Source organism: Chelonoidis abingdonii, chromosome 5 (genome assembly GCF_003597395.2).
Source record: "Chelonoidis abingdonii isolate Lonesome George chromosome 5, CheloAbing_2.0, whole genome shotgun sequence".
NCBI classification, from domain to species: Eukaryota; Metazoa; Chordata; order Testudines; family Testudinidae; genus Chelonoidis; species Chelonoidis abingdonii.
The window spans coordinates 70,709,234-70,726,966 of record NC_133773.1 but is presented as its reverse complement, the minus strand read 5'-3'; the positions used below and the strand labels follow the sequence as shown (position 1 = coordinate 70,726,966).

Sequence of the window (17,733 nt, the reverse complement as noted above, 5' to 3'; positions counted from 1 at the left end):
TGTGCTTTGGTTTCTGGCTTCTGACTCTTGGCCCTGGTTTCTGATACCAGTTCTGTCCCTTGACTCCAGTCTTTCCCACTAGGCATGACTGCCAATGCCCCAGCCATGACAATAGTGGGAGTTAGGTTAACCTAACTATGTCACACAGGATGTGAAGTTGTTCAGAGCCCTGTGTCACATAGCTAGGTTCCCCTAAGTTTTAGGTGCAGACTAGGCCTAAGATACTTGTGTTTTGGCAGAATTCCAATTCAATGTGTTCCATAAGGCAATACAAACCTGAATTAAACCCAACAAAAACAACCTGAAAGAGCTTTAACAAAAGTGAAAACTGCAGAGCCAAGATAATTCTTGAACAACTTGCTCACAGATCACCCTGCATCTAAAGCCTGGTCTACATCTAAAACTTAGGTCAATCTATCTACATCACTCAGGGCTGAGAAAAATTCTATGCCTTGTGTGTCACAGGTTAATTTAATCCCCAGTGTAGATGCAGCTAGGTCGACAGACTAATTCTTCCATTGACCTACTTATTGCCTCTTTTGGTGGGGGTATGACAATGTTGGAAAACCCCCTTCCATTAGTGCAATGTCTACATTGCTGTAGATGTGCTGCAGCACTGCAGGAGTGCCACTATAATGCTTATAATGTAGATATATCCTGAAAGTTTAGGTTTTACTAAGGAGGAGATGAGTGTGGTTTCCTTATTTTTCTGCACCATTACAATTATCTGTTTCAATAGCTAACATCAGTATAAGAATGTGGCAACACATTATTAAGTCCAGAAAATTCAACAAGGCACGGTTGACTTTAAAAAAAATAAAATAAAATAAAACAAAACAAAAACTGAACCGTTAAAGTGCGCAGTTTTGGCTAGGTTTGGTTTATTATATAGGCATTCAAAGTAAACCTCTGGTGACCTGTACAAAACTAAACAGGCTGTGCACAGGATTCCAGTGCAGGAATTGTGGAGATTGATCGTTGTCTGATCTGCAGGCAGGGTGAGAGGCATCTGAGTAGCTCTACTATGGCCTGTTGTGTAATGTATTGTCATGGCCCAACATGCCGGCTACATGGATTTCATGGCTCATCAGCTTCCTCAAGCCAACTGCCCACTCCTTCCCCCATCTTTTTCCAAAGACAAAGGTGCCCCTGAGTTCTGTTCCGCTGCATGACAAGCAAGGGACATCAGAGTCTCTCTCTGCAGCTTTTTCATTTCTCAGATCCACCACAAAGCAAAAGAGCTGTGGTTTTAGTTTTAGTTTGGGATTTCTGCAGGCCCTGAGACAGAAGATTTCATTCTTGAAAGGAGAAAAAACTCACCTAGTGCTCTTATAAGTGTACCAGTTGTGAAAGCTTCAGTGTGAAAGGTCCCAGGGTTTTGCTCTGTAAATGCTACAGATTCTCTCCTAGTGTAAATGGATGCAACTCCATGAACTCAGTGAAACTGTACTCACTGGAGAAGTTTCCCTTATGGTTTAGATATGTGATATTGATGCACATATTGGCAGAAGCAGGCACTAGGAATATGGATATTTGCATCTTCAAGAACATTTCTTTATTTTATGTTCCTCATTTTCCCATCTCCAGTTCAGATGAGCAAACAGTATTATCCCTTTTAAACACACACAAAGAACCTGGCCATTAACATCTTGAGACCTACCATATATGTATGTTGAGAAAGTCTGATCAAAATGATAGTTTATGTGTAATTTTTCAAACCTGACCTATTGAGTGCTTTTTGTTAGAAGATACTAAAAAACCCAAAAGCACACTTATATAGTCCCGCATGCTGCATGTTCTGATTATCTCTTTTTCAACACTATGGAGATTCAAAATGCTAAAAAGTCATGAGTTGATTTCTATGTGATCTTCTCTCTTAAGTGATCTTTTGTAAAACTGACATTGTTTTGTTTATTTCTCTTGGGTTTGATTAACTATTTATTTCTTGTCACAGGGTTTTCTTATGTATGTTAGTTTACCATAAGCAGTGTGGCAGGCCAACACATTACAGCAAAAAGTTTGGAACAGCAGCGCTTTGCTTGATTTTGTCTCTTAAAAGGAAAACCTCAGTATTGCAGTGGCAGTGATATTTCATTCCTACTTGCAACTTCAAGGAAGTCCTAGACAGAGAGAGCACTCCAAAAAAAAAAAAAATCCAATCTGTTCCAGTAAAAACAGTTTGATTCCTGCTAAACAAGACGTTCGTCCAATTATGTTAATGATACTATCCAGTTACAAGTTCCCTCAAAGCGGCATGCTGGCACACAATCAGAAAACCTTTAAATAGCAGTGCCTTAGAAGTCTATTAGCATCACAATAATAGTCATGATGCAAGAATTGTACAAGTCCCCTGAATCACATTTAAGGTCCACATAGCAACAATGAATCAACTCCATTTACTTTAAATAACTTTGCACTCTGAAAAATCTGCTTCTGCTGATATTTGAATCAAGGACTCTTCAATATAAATTCCTTTGCAACTCAAACATGCTACCAGTCTTCTCTGGGCAAACTAATGTGTTCATTTTGTGTGTGTATATAATATACTTAAGATTTTTTTATATACATAAAATAAAATATTTTAAGTATGTGTGTATATTTATGTATAGTGTATGTGTGTGTAAAATCTTTTAAGTATATATTACACACACACACAAAATCAAAGCTTTTAAGTGAATAGTGTTGCTTAGAATTTTGGTTCAAAGCTACAGTTTCAGTGACCCATTTTAACTGTGCACATGATATTTGTGGGTAAGATATTTGTGCATACAGAAAACTACACTGATGTATGCAAACAGGTATTTGCAGGATTAATTAAGCAGATTGGCTAATTATGTGCCTAACAATTCTCTCGCGTGTGCAATTACTTCGTCTACACATATATGCATGTTTTTGTACATGCAAATTGATGTAATCACAAATGTTCCAAGTAAAATTAAGCTGGAAATGCAGCCCATGATGTTTATACATGTATACTTTGTTACTTTTCTTAGTACCAGCAAAGACTATATCTGGAAGGGAGGGGAGGAGGGGGACTGTATATCATTATGATTTTTATTGTATCCAAGAGCATACTGGCCACATCACAGAAGACCTAGAAAGACACATTACATTGTGTGTTTTACATGACAAGTAAGGATGACAAAACAGGAAGAAAAGAATGAGACCAGGAAGAATTATAGCAATGCAATCGCACAGTTACTCGTTGTCAGCGTGTGAACATCATAGTGATTCTGGATTTCCCCCCTTCTAATTCTATTAAAAATAATAAGGAAAATAAAGATATGGCAGACTGAATATTAATTACTCATCTATTATGTGTACTGATTTTTTTCTCTCTGCACTCTTTTTAATAAATGTTCACAATACGTTGCTATACCCAAGAGTTGAAACACTAAAATATCTTTATTTTGTAATAGATAATCTGCTGCTCATAAGGGAAAAAGTATAATCGAGATTTATACTTGTATACGTGGTGGTTTTCTTTAATAAGTTTATTTATATCTTGTGAGTTAAAACTGCGACTGTGGATTGATATTTAGGTTTGGCAGAATTTAGTATTTTTTGTAATTTTGACGGATGACACTGGTTTATTTTAAGCCTTTCTTATTTTTATTTATTTACTTTCTCATGGTTGTGCAAAACTGTGGGGAAAGGGGTCAAACAATAAAGAGGGATCAGACAATTATTTAATGAGAATAGATACTGAGATTCAAAAAGTTAAAGCTTTGTAACAGTTAAAACACATATTGCCAACATCACATCAAAATAGACAAAGTACATATCCTTAAAACTCTGATCAATTCTGAAGTAGTATGTTTCTTACTTTGCCTGTTTGTGTAAAATATATATATTTAGCCATTTCAGTATGTTTAATGTGTGTTTTAACTGTTACAAAGCTTTAACTTTTTGAATCTCAGTATCTATTCTCATTAAATTAAATAATATCTTTTCACCATTGAAATGGTGTATGTGAATGAAGAAGTCCATACTTATCGACATACTTATAAAAGATTAAATTTTCCAAGCCTATTTACAGTTCAAACTCCATAACTTTCCAAGTTATCATATCCTGTATGTTAGTTCAAGCCATCATCAATACGTAGGAATTATTATAATTCAATTTAGTTTGTATAATATACGTTCTCTCAACTCTTCACATATCAAAGGCTCATACATATTTTTATTCATGGGCTGGAGGCTACATACCTTGAAAAACTGAAAATGGTAAAGGACAACCCTCACTCTTTGTATTTTAAATAATAGATGTCTGTAAGAAAGTATTTGTATGCTTCAGAATGGAAACCCTTACTAATCATTGAGAAGTGTGCATGTTTTCATATGCTGTAGTTTGTTTTTGGTGTAAAACAGTTTTTGTTTTTTAAATTTCCCATGTCAGTATGTTTAATATCAAACTGGGAGGTACAGCTGTCACTTGTAAATAATGTGTTTTATACATCGCCAGAGGAAAGTCGATCTAAACTTCTTATATGGCTTCATTACCATTGTGTTGGAGGGCCTGATATTTTTTAAATGTATTTATTTTCACAAAACCCCTGTGAGGTAGGGCAGTGCTGTTTTCCCATTTTACAGATGGGGAACTGAGGCACAGAGAGGCTAAATGACTTGCCCAGGATCATACAAGAAATGTGTGGTGAAGCAGGGAACCGCACCAAGGGTCTCTCATACTGGGCTAGTGCCCTAACCACTGGACTATACTCCCTCTCTCAATACATATATGTGCTGTGTTTGCTCATGTAAAAAAAATGAGGCAAATATATGTAGCTTATGCAAAATATTTTTTAATGTTTTTTTCTCATACAACTTTATAATGGCATTGCATGCTGGGAAACTGAAAACATCCTATAGCTGCAGAAGAAGAAGGGATAAGAGGAAGATTGTCTGCTCTAAATGATCAAATTACACTGATACACAAGTGAAAGCGAGACACTTTTAGAGAAGTGAGGACAAAGGAAGTAGCTGTCATAGAGTATTAGTTCACTGACTGTTCATATCTAGAGATCTGATTCAGATTTGTCTTGGTTACAAGTGAAATGTGATTAATGGTGTTAACATAGTCTTCAGTTGATGCTAGTGTACACAAAGCAATTCACAGTAAACTCTGTCATGAATGACTCAGTATTCCATAGAGAATAGCAGGAATGTTGCAGTCAAGAGTAAGGTACCTTTGCAGATCTATGTCCTGTGATAGACCCAGGCCAGTTGGGAACAGCAGAATAGCAGAAGGCAGATATACTGGCCACTGGATTAACAGTTTTCTATTCCCTGACTGACCAGAGCAGGGGCTCTGAGAACACCTGACTCTAATTAACCTGCAAAGAGTCAGGTGAGGCCATTTAGTTAATGTGACCACCTGACTCTAAGGCCCTGCTGATACTATAAAAAGAGCTTACTCCAGTCAGATAGGGAAGAGCCAGGGAGCCAGAGGTGAGGAAGTGCGGCTGAAGGGCTGGTTACTGAGGACACCCTCGGACCATCGTTAAAGGAGCCCTAAGGTAAGGGTGAAGAAGGGAGAAGCAGGAGAGCTGTGGGGAAGCAGCCCAGGGAAATGTAGCAACTCTGGCAGTGAAAGGTTGGCTGCCAACAACTGCTACCACTGGGGTCCCTGGGCCAGAACCCGGAGTAGAGGGCGGGTCCAGGTTCCCCCCAGCCCATCACTACAGCAACATCTCCTGGGAGGGGAAGTCAGGCCCCTGTCAGGACAGGAGGCTGAACAGAGACTGTGGGAGTTCTCTCACCAACCTCCTTGCAGGCCTATGATAAAAAGGGATCAGTAGACTGTAACCCTGGCCCTAGAGAGAGAAGGGCTATGTGGAGGGTCACAGTGAGCCACTGAGGCTAGCATAAACTGCCTAGAAGCGCAGGACCTATGGGAGCAAGGTCAGAGCTCTGCCACAGTCCCCAATTCAGCTAAGTTTCTAAGCATGTTAAGTGTTTTTACTGATTTGGGACCTATAAGTGGAGATTTGTGTCATGTAACTGTCTAGTTCTGACCAGTTTCCTGGGGAGGTTTGACTTGCATAAAAACATTCATTCTGCAGATAATTTAAGCTCTCATTGATTTTTGGCAGTAGTAAGTGCTAATTTTATGTGCAATTGGCTTGATTTCCTTTACATTAACACATTTACACTGCCATAATTCAAAATTTACACAAATGTACAATATTTGTACACACAGTTATGCATACAAATTATGTTTTTACTTACATTAAATCCCCTTTTCACTGCCAGAGTGGAGTAGAGAAGCCATAGCATAAATGAGAATCAGAGCCAGTGTGTTTAGACTACCAGCAACTCCCCATCGGGTATATGTGTATGCCACTGCACATTTTTACTTCTTTAACAAATAAATTGAAGAGTGCTAATAAAAGTGGATTTTGTTTTCTATTTTTTAGTTTTCTTTAATCACTTTAGACAAGTAATTCTCAAACAGTGACTCATGAACCACCCAGTGATTAGCAGAGCCTTCTTGGTTGTCTCCATGTGAAATGCTTTGAGAACCATGGAATGGAAGAACAGGGAATTGAGGAGGAATTTCAATGCTATGGACTTTCTAAATTGATATTCTGAGGAACTCGCTGCTAAGGACACAGCCCAGTGGATTGAGATTGTGTTGCAGATTTGTCATTTTTTTCCCCCCTTCTACTCCTTAGTAAGATTCCAAGTAGATAAATAGTGCACAGAAATCACTGATTATTATTTTATTCTCATATATAAACCCAATAGTGTGGTAGGCATTTTACATTTTCCTCATGTTGGCACTTTTTTTTATATGCGCACCTGCTGGATTTTTTTCCGATAAAACAATAAGAATAAGTGTTGCTATATCTTCTTTCTCAGTCATTTTTTGCTTATTATAAAGAGTTAGGTATTAAGATACCATGCAGGTGCTCAGATTGCACAGTGATGAGTGTCATATAAAAGCTGTGGGAAAGAAAGTGTGTAGGAAAGATGTTTTTACCTACTGGAACCTAATACACAAGATCCTCAGGTGACTAATAATTATAGTGTGACAATATATATGCTTTTACAAATACTTTTGCTTATCAAGTTAATGCTTTTTGTTTATTTACAGTATGAAAGAGGCTGGTTTAGGCCATAAACAATGGAGAGGTGATCCCATTTCATCAAACTGCAAGCAGTGTCCAGTAGTTTATACCAATCCTGTTTGTGGATCAGATGGTCATACATATTCTTCTCAGGTAAGAATAAAATAATCAAATTATTCATTAATTCATTCATTACTAAAGTCAATTTCCCAAAACAGTCAAATATCCCACTGTTTAATAAAAAGAAGCAGTTATTTATTTTGATTTGAACAGCATAAAATCCTATCCTAGGCTGACACCCACAAAAAATCTGAAACATTGTGAGACTAAAAAGCAGAATAGCAACAAATCTCACTCAACATTAAACACATAGTTAGCAATAAATAAATACATAAAATATCCCCCTACCTCAGATTCCATAAGGAAATCCTACTCCCTCCCTCTCTCCGCCCAGCTCAGCCTTCACAAATGCCTGTTCGAAGATGAGTTTTGCAGCATGCTCTGAAGATAAAAAATTCAAGCTGTTTCAGACCTATGGAGGGTAAACTGCAAAGTCAAGGAAGAACCCCTTACTCACAGTTCCCTCTCTTTTAAATCAAGGAAACTCAGGCCAGGCCATTCTGCAAAGTGTGACTGCGGCAGTGGTGAATGAAGAGAGAAACAGTCATCTATGTAGATAGGTCTCAGGCTATTACGGGGAAAGACCAACACTTTAAACTCTACCCACAAGTCGCCAGTAGACAGCAACTGCAGATTCTGGGGCAAAGATGTCATGCTCACTGTGAGATTCTAATAATAAGCAAGCTGCTTCATTCTCCCCTAGATGCAGTTTCCTAATGGGCTTAAGGTGTGGCACGTTACAGTAGTCTAATCTCGAGGTGACAGTGGTATGGATTACAGTAATTTATGTCTGCATCCAGAAGAAAAGTTTGCATCCCATGAACTAGGCATACATGGAAATAAGCAATTGGAAATTTAACCAGGTCTGCAAGTTACAAACCGTATTGAAAAATTATGTGCATACTCTCTTACACTCATTTGGGGCTGGTGCTAAGTATAAATTTAGCCAAATCCCTTAATTGTTTCCAGCAATGCACCACAAACACCTTAGTCTTACATGGATGTTCTCTCAATAAACTTACACTCATTCATATCCAAGCATCTCCCAAACATGGACTGAGACGCTTGACTGCACTCTTGAAGCTGGATGATAGAGATACAAATTTGAGTATCACCACCATACTGAAAGCACTTTAGTGTGGCGATGACACTCAACTTTATATCGCCTTCTTATCCGGTTTTGAGAGTGCTAACTGTCCTAACAGCTCATATGCATTGAATTAAAGGGGTGGCAGCATGGAAACCTGCAGTATACAACATAACAAAACAGAAGAATATTTGCCCAGCATTAACCTCTGAGATTTCTTGGGGAAAAAAGAATGAAACCACGAGAAGGCAGTTCTGTTCATTGCAGGAACTGCAAGCAAGTCAATATCATCTCGAGATCCACCATGTAATATCAGTATAGACATCTGATCTTTATCCCATCAAAGTATCTGCACCAAAAGATAATACCTGATGCTTTAGTGGAAGAAGAAAATTCATCTATCATACACAAGCAATGCATTCATTACCTGTAAAGGCAAAAAAAAGGCCCACTTTCTATATAGAATTTTAATCAACTGACTTACTCAATACCCTACCCATTTAAAGATTGTAGAACTACTATTTACTGTATTCCTTTTGATTTTCTGCTGCACTTGCAATCTGTCCCTAACTTTTCCAAAATATGATTGTACTTTCTATTTGTGCCTCCCAGCCCAGATGTACAGATTTGCACTAGCTCTGCTCAATCTAGCATACTAAAAATAGCAGTGTGGACGTTGCAGCATAGATGGTGCCTCAGGCTAGCATGAACCCAAGTGATGATGTGGACTTGGTCTCAGGTGGCTAGACTGAGCCACAGGCATTCTGGCAGTGCCCACACTGCTATTCTTAGCGTGCTAGCTCAAGCAATGATGGCATGCTCCCGGCTGCTATGTAGACATACCCAGAAGAAGGGTGTCCTGCTCAGCTTTGATAAGATAAGCAGGATATGACCAATATTTCATTCTCAGTGTTGCCAGTTAGCTCTTACGATTTTTATCCCGAATCTCATTACATTTAAAATATTTCTTAAAGCTCCAGCCCTTGGAGTCAAGAGATTATGTGACAATCTCAGAATTCGTTTTTTAAAAGTCAGATTCTAGCCTTTGTAGTTGTAGAAAAGTTTGGAAATGTGACTTGTGTGCACTTTAAACTCTCAGAAGGCAAACAAAAAAGAACCCCAAATTGACTGGCTTAGACATCAGGAGGTTTTTTTTTTTTCCAATAATGCTGTGAGTTTTTGGAGACTCTGAATGCTTGGGAATGGAAATACTGCATTCTTTTAAAATGAGGATATACTATTTTGACTTTAGTGTTTGAGAAATAGTCATAAATAATTCACAGTAAATTACTATATGCATATATGTATATAGGAACTATTAAAACCTGTTTGAAACATGCTTAAATCATGCCAAATATCTCATTGCCATTGTTTAGTAATTCCATATGGTAATACTCAAAGGGCTAGTCAGGAAATGGGCCCCAGGGCTAGGCATTGTACATGCAGAGAAAGGAAGTTGATCCTTGTCTCAAAGATCTTATCCACTAAAAAGCCAGACAAACACAAACAGATTAACAACAAATAACCTACTGTATTAAAAGTATAGAATTTACACATTACAATTTCTCCCAGCCCTGTTTCCCCACTGTACTGATGCCAAAGCCAGATTGTCATTTTTCAGAGTGTATCATCTTCCTTGAGGGTGACCAGACATCCTGATATTAGGCTCTTTGTTTTAAATACACAACTATATGTCACCTCCCACCCTCCAAAAAAGTGTCCCGATTTTTCCCACTTGTTATATGGTCACCCTATCTTCCTTTTATCCTACCCTCATCCCAAAGGAATTATCTGTCTTTGAAGAGAATTCAAAACAAAACAAACCTAGAAACCTCAAAGTTCCTGAATGCCTCCTTTCCAGCCGTTTCTTCCCCAGTCCTTTTATGTGGAAATGAGCAAGGCTGCTAACTACTCCCTAGGGAAGAGACAGGAGTCCAGGTGACCTTTCTTTGCCGACAACATTTTTCCAGCAATGGTGGTGGCTCCTAGCCATTTCATCCTTACAGGGGTACAATTGAGAGGATGCAAGAGAGGTAAGGGAGGAGCATCTCCAGAAATCTTAATTTTTCGAATCTGTATGTTGGTGATGGTTTCTTGTTTGGCTTCTGAAGTACCTCAGTATTCAGAGCACAGTATTCAGAATACTGTGACACAGAAATTTCAGATATTCTAACAGAAGCTACACATGCATTGTGCAATTAAGAGATTCAGAGAGTGTGGAATGAGAGCTCTTTCTATAAAACTTCGAAAATTCTCAAATAAAAAAGAGACATAAAAGGCAAGCCTGGTTGCTTCTAGTGTAACTAGTTCTGCAAAACTTGTGCAGGCAGAGAGTCAGATTCTCTCATTTCATTTATCCTTTGAAAAGATGGCAGTGATTTCATATGTACATCTGCTAGTAACACTGTATGCATTTTCAGGATATATAGTGCCTGGTGTACACAGAGATGTGCAAGTAGTGGTTAGCACTAAAATCATTACGATTGAGCTCTGACACACAGTAACTGAAGCAGTCAAAACTGTGTCGCTTTGTGTGGAAAGATGTAGGGCTATATGAACCCACTAAGTGTAAGATTCTGCCACCCATACTTATGTTTATCTTTACTGTACTCTGAGGAGTCCCTTGACTTCATTGGGTCCTATAGGCTCAGTCATGGCTTGGCCATACATAGCAGTGCAGGGGCTGTAGGCAGGTATAAAAGAAAGAGAGAGAGAGAGATGCACACACGTGCTCCTGTGTGGCCCCCTCACATTTTCCTTGCATGGGTGTGGAGGGAAATAGTCTCTTTGTGTCTGGTACTGTTTCCCACCACGGTGAAGGGTGGTGGGGAATTTACTGTGTTCCCCTTCCAATGCCCCAACCAGCACAGCTGAGCTGGTAGTAATCACTACTTCCCAGGAATAAGGGGAAAGAGATTGTTTCTCATATTGCACTTCCAGGGCTTTTCCTTAGGTGGCCCTACTGTGTGTCACTTCTTACACAGGACTAGGAGCAAATGCAAAATCTAGTCTTTTGTCAGCAAACTGTTAAAAATGTGAGACACTACAGGAAATCCGTAGTTGTTTACAAATATTTACTTATTCCTCTTTTTAAGATGTTATGCTTTCTGTATTCTCTCAAATTTATGATGCATTTTTATCAAAATAAAGGTCCATTCGAGGTTATTTAAGGAGCAATCACTCTTGCAATTGACGGAAAAGATAAATATTTTTGTTCCTTTACTCCAGGCAAAGTTTATGTTGATTCTCTTCAAGCTCAGTGAAAGCTTAATATTGTTCTATGTAATGGGGTTCATGCTGTGCCCCTGGGCCTCCCTCTTCAGTGAGTCAGGGACACCTCAGGCTGGTACAACACCCATGCTCTTTATTCTCATAAGGTTTCCCACCACCAGTTCCCAACTATATACAGGCTTCACAGCTACTTTACCTAAAACAGGCCTGGCTGGCAACAGACTAGGAGGCCCCAACTTCCTTATGTACCTGACCTTTCTCTTTCCCTGTCCCCCTTCTCTGGCTTCCTCCCAGCCTTTATAGCTCTGGGCCAATAAGACTGCCAGGTGCAGCCAGTTACCAGGCAGGCACAGGGCTATTCACGCAACGCCAATCCATTCCCCTTAATTGGGGCTGGAGTGGCAGGAGCTGTTTAAGGGCTTCTCAGTCAGCACCCTGCCACCTTGTACAATATAGTTACTTGCTTTTATTGGGAATATATTTGTCAATGACTGCAAATTGTACAATACATTTTCTGAACACAAGTCAATAAAGGATATCAGTGTTATAGAACTGTGCAGTGCATTTGTATAATTTCCCAGTGGATGCTGCCTTGGACATACCATGTCCTGCTCTGTCAGATTAAGCCCATAGCATGTGTGCTGTTTAAACTGCATAGTTGTAAAAAGGCCAATGGGAGCTGCTGGAAGTGGCGGCCAGCACATCCTTCGGCCCACACTGCTTGCAGCAGCTCCCATTGGCCTGGACCAGCAAACCGTGGCCACTGGGAGCTGCGATTGGCCGAATCTGTGGATGTGGCAGGTACAGAAACCAGTCTGGCCTGCCAGGGGCTTTCCCTGCACAAGCAGCAGAACAAGTTTGGGAACCACTGATTTAGTTAATAAAAAAAAAAATTGCTACAAATATTTTCGTTATTGGTCATGTTTTACCTTCTGCATTTCTCTCAACTTGGGCATTAAAAGTAGATTAGTCGGTTTTCAGTCAACTTTACATACAGATACTCAAGCACTTCCATAATATAAGGGATTTTTTATTTTAAATATAGCTGTAATAATTCATAATTATAAACAGATTTTTCTATCCATATAGTGAATGCTACCTTAATCTGTATGTAGTGCCTTGGATTTCATACATACAGTGTAATTGACGACTCAACCTTTGTTCCAGGTATGAGATGACCTAGGCCTAATAAATACAGAATAACAATGCTTTCAGTATTTTTAAAAGACAGTATTACAGAAACAAACTACTTTTAAAACAAAGTTTGCCACTTGCTTTTTGGTTTCATTCCAGAATAGCCTTGGCAATAAGCCACAAATCAATTTTTTGACTAATTGCATTTTCCTCGAGGATGTCAAGTTCTTTTCACCGATTTATTTTCTTTCCTATTTATGAAAAGTATATCTGGTTGGTGGTATGTCTGCAGTTATTCTTAGAGGAGAAAGGACTCTGTTGATGTAGCATTTAGCCATAAACATTTTTAATCACCTGAAAAATTCCAGGTAGACAAACTTGGTTCCTTACAATTAGGGAAATGAAGTTAAGATTAAATACTATTTTTTTCAAAAATGTAATGGGTCCTAACTGTTTGGGGCTGAGTGGGGAGATCAAAGAGAAAGGAAATAGAAAAGATATCCAGAATGTCTGAAAGATAGGAATGGACTCCTGATGATGCTTTGCACATAGATAATCAACGGGGGTGTGTGTGTGTGTATGTACATATATAATATATATACAAAGTGATTTTTTTAACCTTCTGTTGTTATGATTTGGAGTTACCAGAGGTGTAAATGTGACTCAGTAAGTTAATAGCAATGAATATGTTCATTATGTTCTTGACTGTGTGAAAATCACAACCACTTGTTCTATAAATTTACACTAATCTAACTTTCTACATGCTTAACTTCATTCCTACCACATTTAATGATTTCCATTTTAAGGCCAGTGCCATTTTTAGTTAGTGAGAGTGTATTTTTAGAAATAGATTTTGTTATATTGTAAAGCTATCCACATGCCTTAATGTTGAGGGTAGGAAAAAAGCTTATTTGGAGGAGTCTTTGGAAATAAAAAGTAAGTAGAGGTGTTTAAACTTTCTGGTGTACCCTATGATAAATGTGAAATTGATTGAATCCCATCTACTTAATCAACTTCATGTGACATTTTCAGACATGTTTGAGCTGTTGGTATTTCTCTTCCAGTTCAGAAAAGATGATAAAGTAAAGCTGTGTAAGTATTCAATCTGCAGAACCTGTAGGATTATTTGATTCATATTAGTACAAACTGGTATCTTGTAGAGGGGTTAACTGTCAGAATGTTTAAATATTGACCCCTTTATTTGGTAACAGTAAATAGAAACAACTTCACATGGGTCTGATTGAGCACAGATCCATCATGCAGTTCTTAATAAGAATAAACCACCACTTTCCTCCATTCTGATATATATTTTTTTTTAATGAAACTGTATTGGAGTAGACACAGCAGTAAATGAGACACAGACAAAAATAATATGATTTAATGCTAGGCCACATAATCTGTAAGAAATAAATCTTCTGGCACCCACCTAGTCCAGCCTGATAGGTATTGAAACTTTACCATCTAGAAGGTCTTGTAAAAGACAGGAGATAAAAGTTCATTCCATCAAATTCTTACAGAAATTTAGAGATCTTCCCCATTTATACTCTCCTTGACCAATATTACATTGATTGTGATTGGAGCTATATCCTCAATCCCAAACTAATCTGTGAACCTCCTTATCTGCCAGCCACCCACTTGTGTACTCAGTGGATTATACCGCAGATTCAGACCTCACCTGGTGCTGCATGTTAGACTAACCCTGAAAGGACAAACTGGAAACGTGCTTACTGAAGCCAAATATCCCTGCCACACAATATAGTCCCAAAAAACTGCCTCTATACTATTCCATCACATTCTGCTACCCCTTTCTCCCCTCCCCAGCTGCCTCACTTCCTGTTCCCAGTGTCCTCCACTTCACTTTTTTTTTTTTTTTTTTTTAAAAAGACATGCAGGGATCTGAGATCTCTACTCCATATGAAGCTGCTGTATTGTCATCGATCTCCTCCAAACTTTCATTCTGCCAGTGATGCCAAAGAAAATGCTGTCTTCTTCATTCTCTCTCTATACAGGCCCTAGCATAGTGGGGTCTTGATCCTCCATTCAGGCTTGTCAAAAAATAATATAAATGCCCAGAGGGCCCTTTCCCATAAGTCCGATTGTTACCTCATTTGATGGCCCCCTGAGCAAGCCAGTCTCTTTTGGGTAAATGTAGGATCAAGCAGGCTACCCTCAGGAACCCATTCCCCATCATTCCAAGTTAGGGGTGCTTTGAATCAAAACATACGAAACATGACCCTTTTCCTTACCATTTGTGTACACCCTGCTGAACACCAACTATCCTTGTGTACGTGGACACTTTATGTTGTCCTAGAGGACAGTGAATGTAACTAACCCTCCAGTGAATGAGAAATCCCTTGCATGGACCCACAAACCACATGACTCTACAGGAGAATTTGATTCTGGCTAAGTAGGAGGCACTCATTATAGGTGAAAGTCTATTGTGAACCAGCAGCACAGTGGACAGAACCTTCTATTGCTTGGAGATGAGACATACATGAGGGGAGGCTGGAACCTACCCAAAATGTGGTGTATTAGAATAAACCAGCTTTGTATGCCCTGCGGTCCCTGTGGTAATAGATTTCTCTGAGTCTGTGAGGTCTGGAACCAAAAATCCACAATGTATGTGGCCTTCACTTGGGTTGCATTGTAACCTGCTGCCAGGTCTTGAAACCTGTCCAACGGAAAATGAGGAAAAGTAATGCTGTTATCAGTACCAAGGACGTGGTGGAATAATTGTTACATTTTAAACAGTGACATATAAGCACACATAAGACATGTCACACTCTGAGAATCTGATTGAGTGGCTATTAATAATGTAGGCCGCAGCCTGATTGTCAGATCAGGAAACAACCTTCCTAGTATGAAAGATGTCTACCCAGATCATGATAGTCACCAGGACAGGTAAAAACTCTAGGGATATAGTGTTCTTAACAGTTTCTCAGATTGTGCAGTCTTCTGGCCATAGGCCTTGCACGTACAAACTGAAGCTGATTTTTCTCAGATATATTTACATATATATGGAAATTAATTACAAATCTTTGATCATCTCCCTCAAAAAAAAGAAAAAGAGACTGTATTAAATCTGCCCAGACTGTTCTGAAAGAGAGAGGTGCTCTCATATTTCTATGGTAATGCTGGCACTTGACTTCCTTAGTTCTCAGGCATTTATATTGTTTTTTACAAACACAGAAGGCCCACACTGGGTCAATTACTGCTAAAACTTGGTAAACTAACAATATATTTTTAAAGAGATTGTAAGTTTGATTGATAAAGATACCAGTGTTTATGTGCTAAGCTTAGACTTCTGTAAGTCATTTGACTTGATATTGCACAATATTTTGTTTAAGAAACTTGAACAATACGAAGCAACATGGCACATGTTGAATAGATTAAAAACTGGCTAACCGATAGGTCCAAAATATAATTGTAAATGAACAATAATCTTGTGTGCGTATATCTAGTGGAGTCACGTGGGGATAGGTTCTCAGCCCTATGTTATTTAACGTTTTTATCAATGATCTGAAAGAAAACATAAAATTTCTGAAAGTTTGCAGATGACGCAAAGGTTAGGGCAGTGGTAGACAAGAGGACAGATCACTGATGCAGAGTGATGTGGATCATTTGGCAAACTGAGTACAAACAAACCATAATCATTTCAGTATAGCCAAATACCGGCTTGTAGGATGAGGTAATATCCTGAGAAGCAATGCCTCTGAAAAAAGATTTGGAGGTTATAGTGGATAATCAGCTGAATATTACTCCTAAGGGAATTCTGCGCCAAAATATTAAAAATTCTAAACCAACAAATTAAAAATTTTGTGCACAATATTTTAAGATTCTGCAAAATTCTGCATATTTTATTTGTCAAAGTAAGGCAATATAATCACACCAGTTTCAATTATTTTGGTGATATATTTAAACTACAATACAAAGGATGGAGAATGGGAGTGGGGAGCACTGGAGGAAATCTCCAAACCCCCTTTCTCTAATAGTAATATAGCTAGGTTTTACCCTTTATTTGTAGTTATTAGTCAACAAATGCCATATGCTCAGAGTTATGTCATAGGCAACTGAAGAGCAAGTGAGTGCTGTGGAGTCAAACTCACAAATTATATTGACTAGTGACCATCTCCAAAAGGTCAGTACCAAACAGTTCATGGAGCACATTTTGATAGGAATTTTTTTCAGTCCAAAACTTTGGACCAGTTTTAGTCACTAAAGCATCTTAAACATTTATAAGGCCATAATGCCCTTGACACCACTCAGGCAATGTAAAGGAGCCTTAAAACTTTTACACTTGTTTTATACTCCTGGGGGAATTCAAAAAAGGTAACAGGAAAAATTCACTAAGCAGGCAGGCTGCTATATTCTGAGGAAGTAAAAGTGGTGCAGAGCAGAAACACCCCAAAGCTCTACCTCTCCATGCCAAGCGTGCTGCAATAATGAGCAGGAGGGATGGTGCCTGTCTGTCTCTCTCTGTCTCTCTCTCCTGGCTGTTGTGGGTTCCTGAATCAACCTGCCTGCACTGCCAGGGCATGTGATTGCTCTTGCAGGCTTCCCTTTGCTTTTCCATCAGAAGTCATTTTTTTCTACAGGGAAGCAAAGAAATCTGTGGGGGACACAAATTCTATGCATGTTCAGTGATGCAGAATTCCCCCAAGAGTAGAATATGAGCTTCCTGTGCAGTGCTGTGGCCCAAAATACTAATGCATTGGGTGATAAGTAGGTGTGGAAGGATTAGATTTGTATTGGTAAATGTCAGTTTCATTGTTCACACACAAACCAATGACAAAATGTTTTCATCAGTAATAATAATAAAAATTTACATGTGGGGAAAATAATAAAAAATGGCTTGAGAACTAATTAGAGTAGATATTTACCTTGTATGTTTTGACATGTGATGTTCAGTTTGTGTTGAATGGTTATAAAGCTTTAACTTTTTCAATCAAAACATGCGTTCTCAGTAAAAAATTCTTCTCCTATTCCCCATAATTTCCCACAACTGTGAAAGTTTAAATGGATAAAAATAAAAAAGCTTAAAATTATTTTACACAACTGTGAAAAATTTAAATCAATAAAAAATTTAAAAAT

General features: G+C 38.5%; 1 protein-coding gene across 2 annotated transcripts in view; it reads left to right on the top strand.

The window, feature by feature from the left end:
* Positions 1-17,733, top strand: part of SPOCK3 (SPARC (osteonectin), cwcv and kazal like domains proteoglycan 3) — a 451,893-nt gene that overhangs the window by 317,583 nt on the left and 116,577 nt on the right. For both annotated transcript variants that reach the window (XM_032776648.2, XM_075066358.1), the window contains one exon: positions 7,097-7,223. In XM_032776648.2, the coding sequence (XP_032632539.1) occupies positions 7,097-7,223 (127 nt within the window). The remainder of the gene's footprint in view (positions 1-7,096; positions 7,224-17,733) is intronic.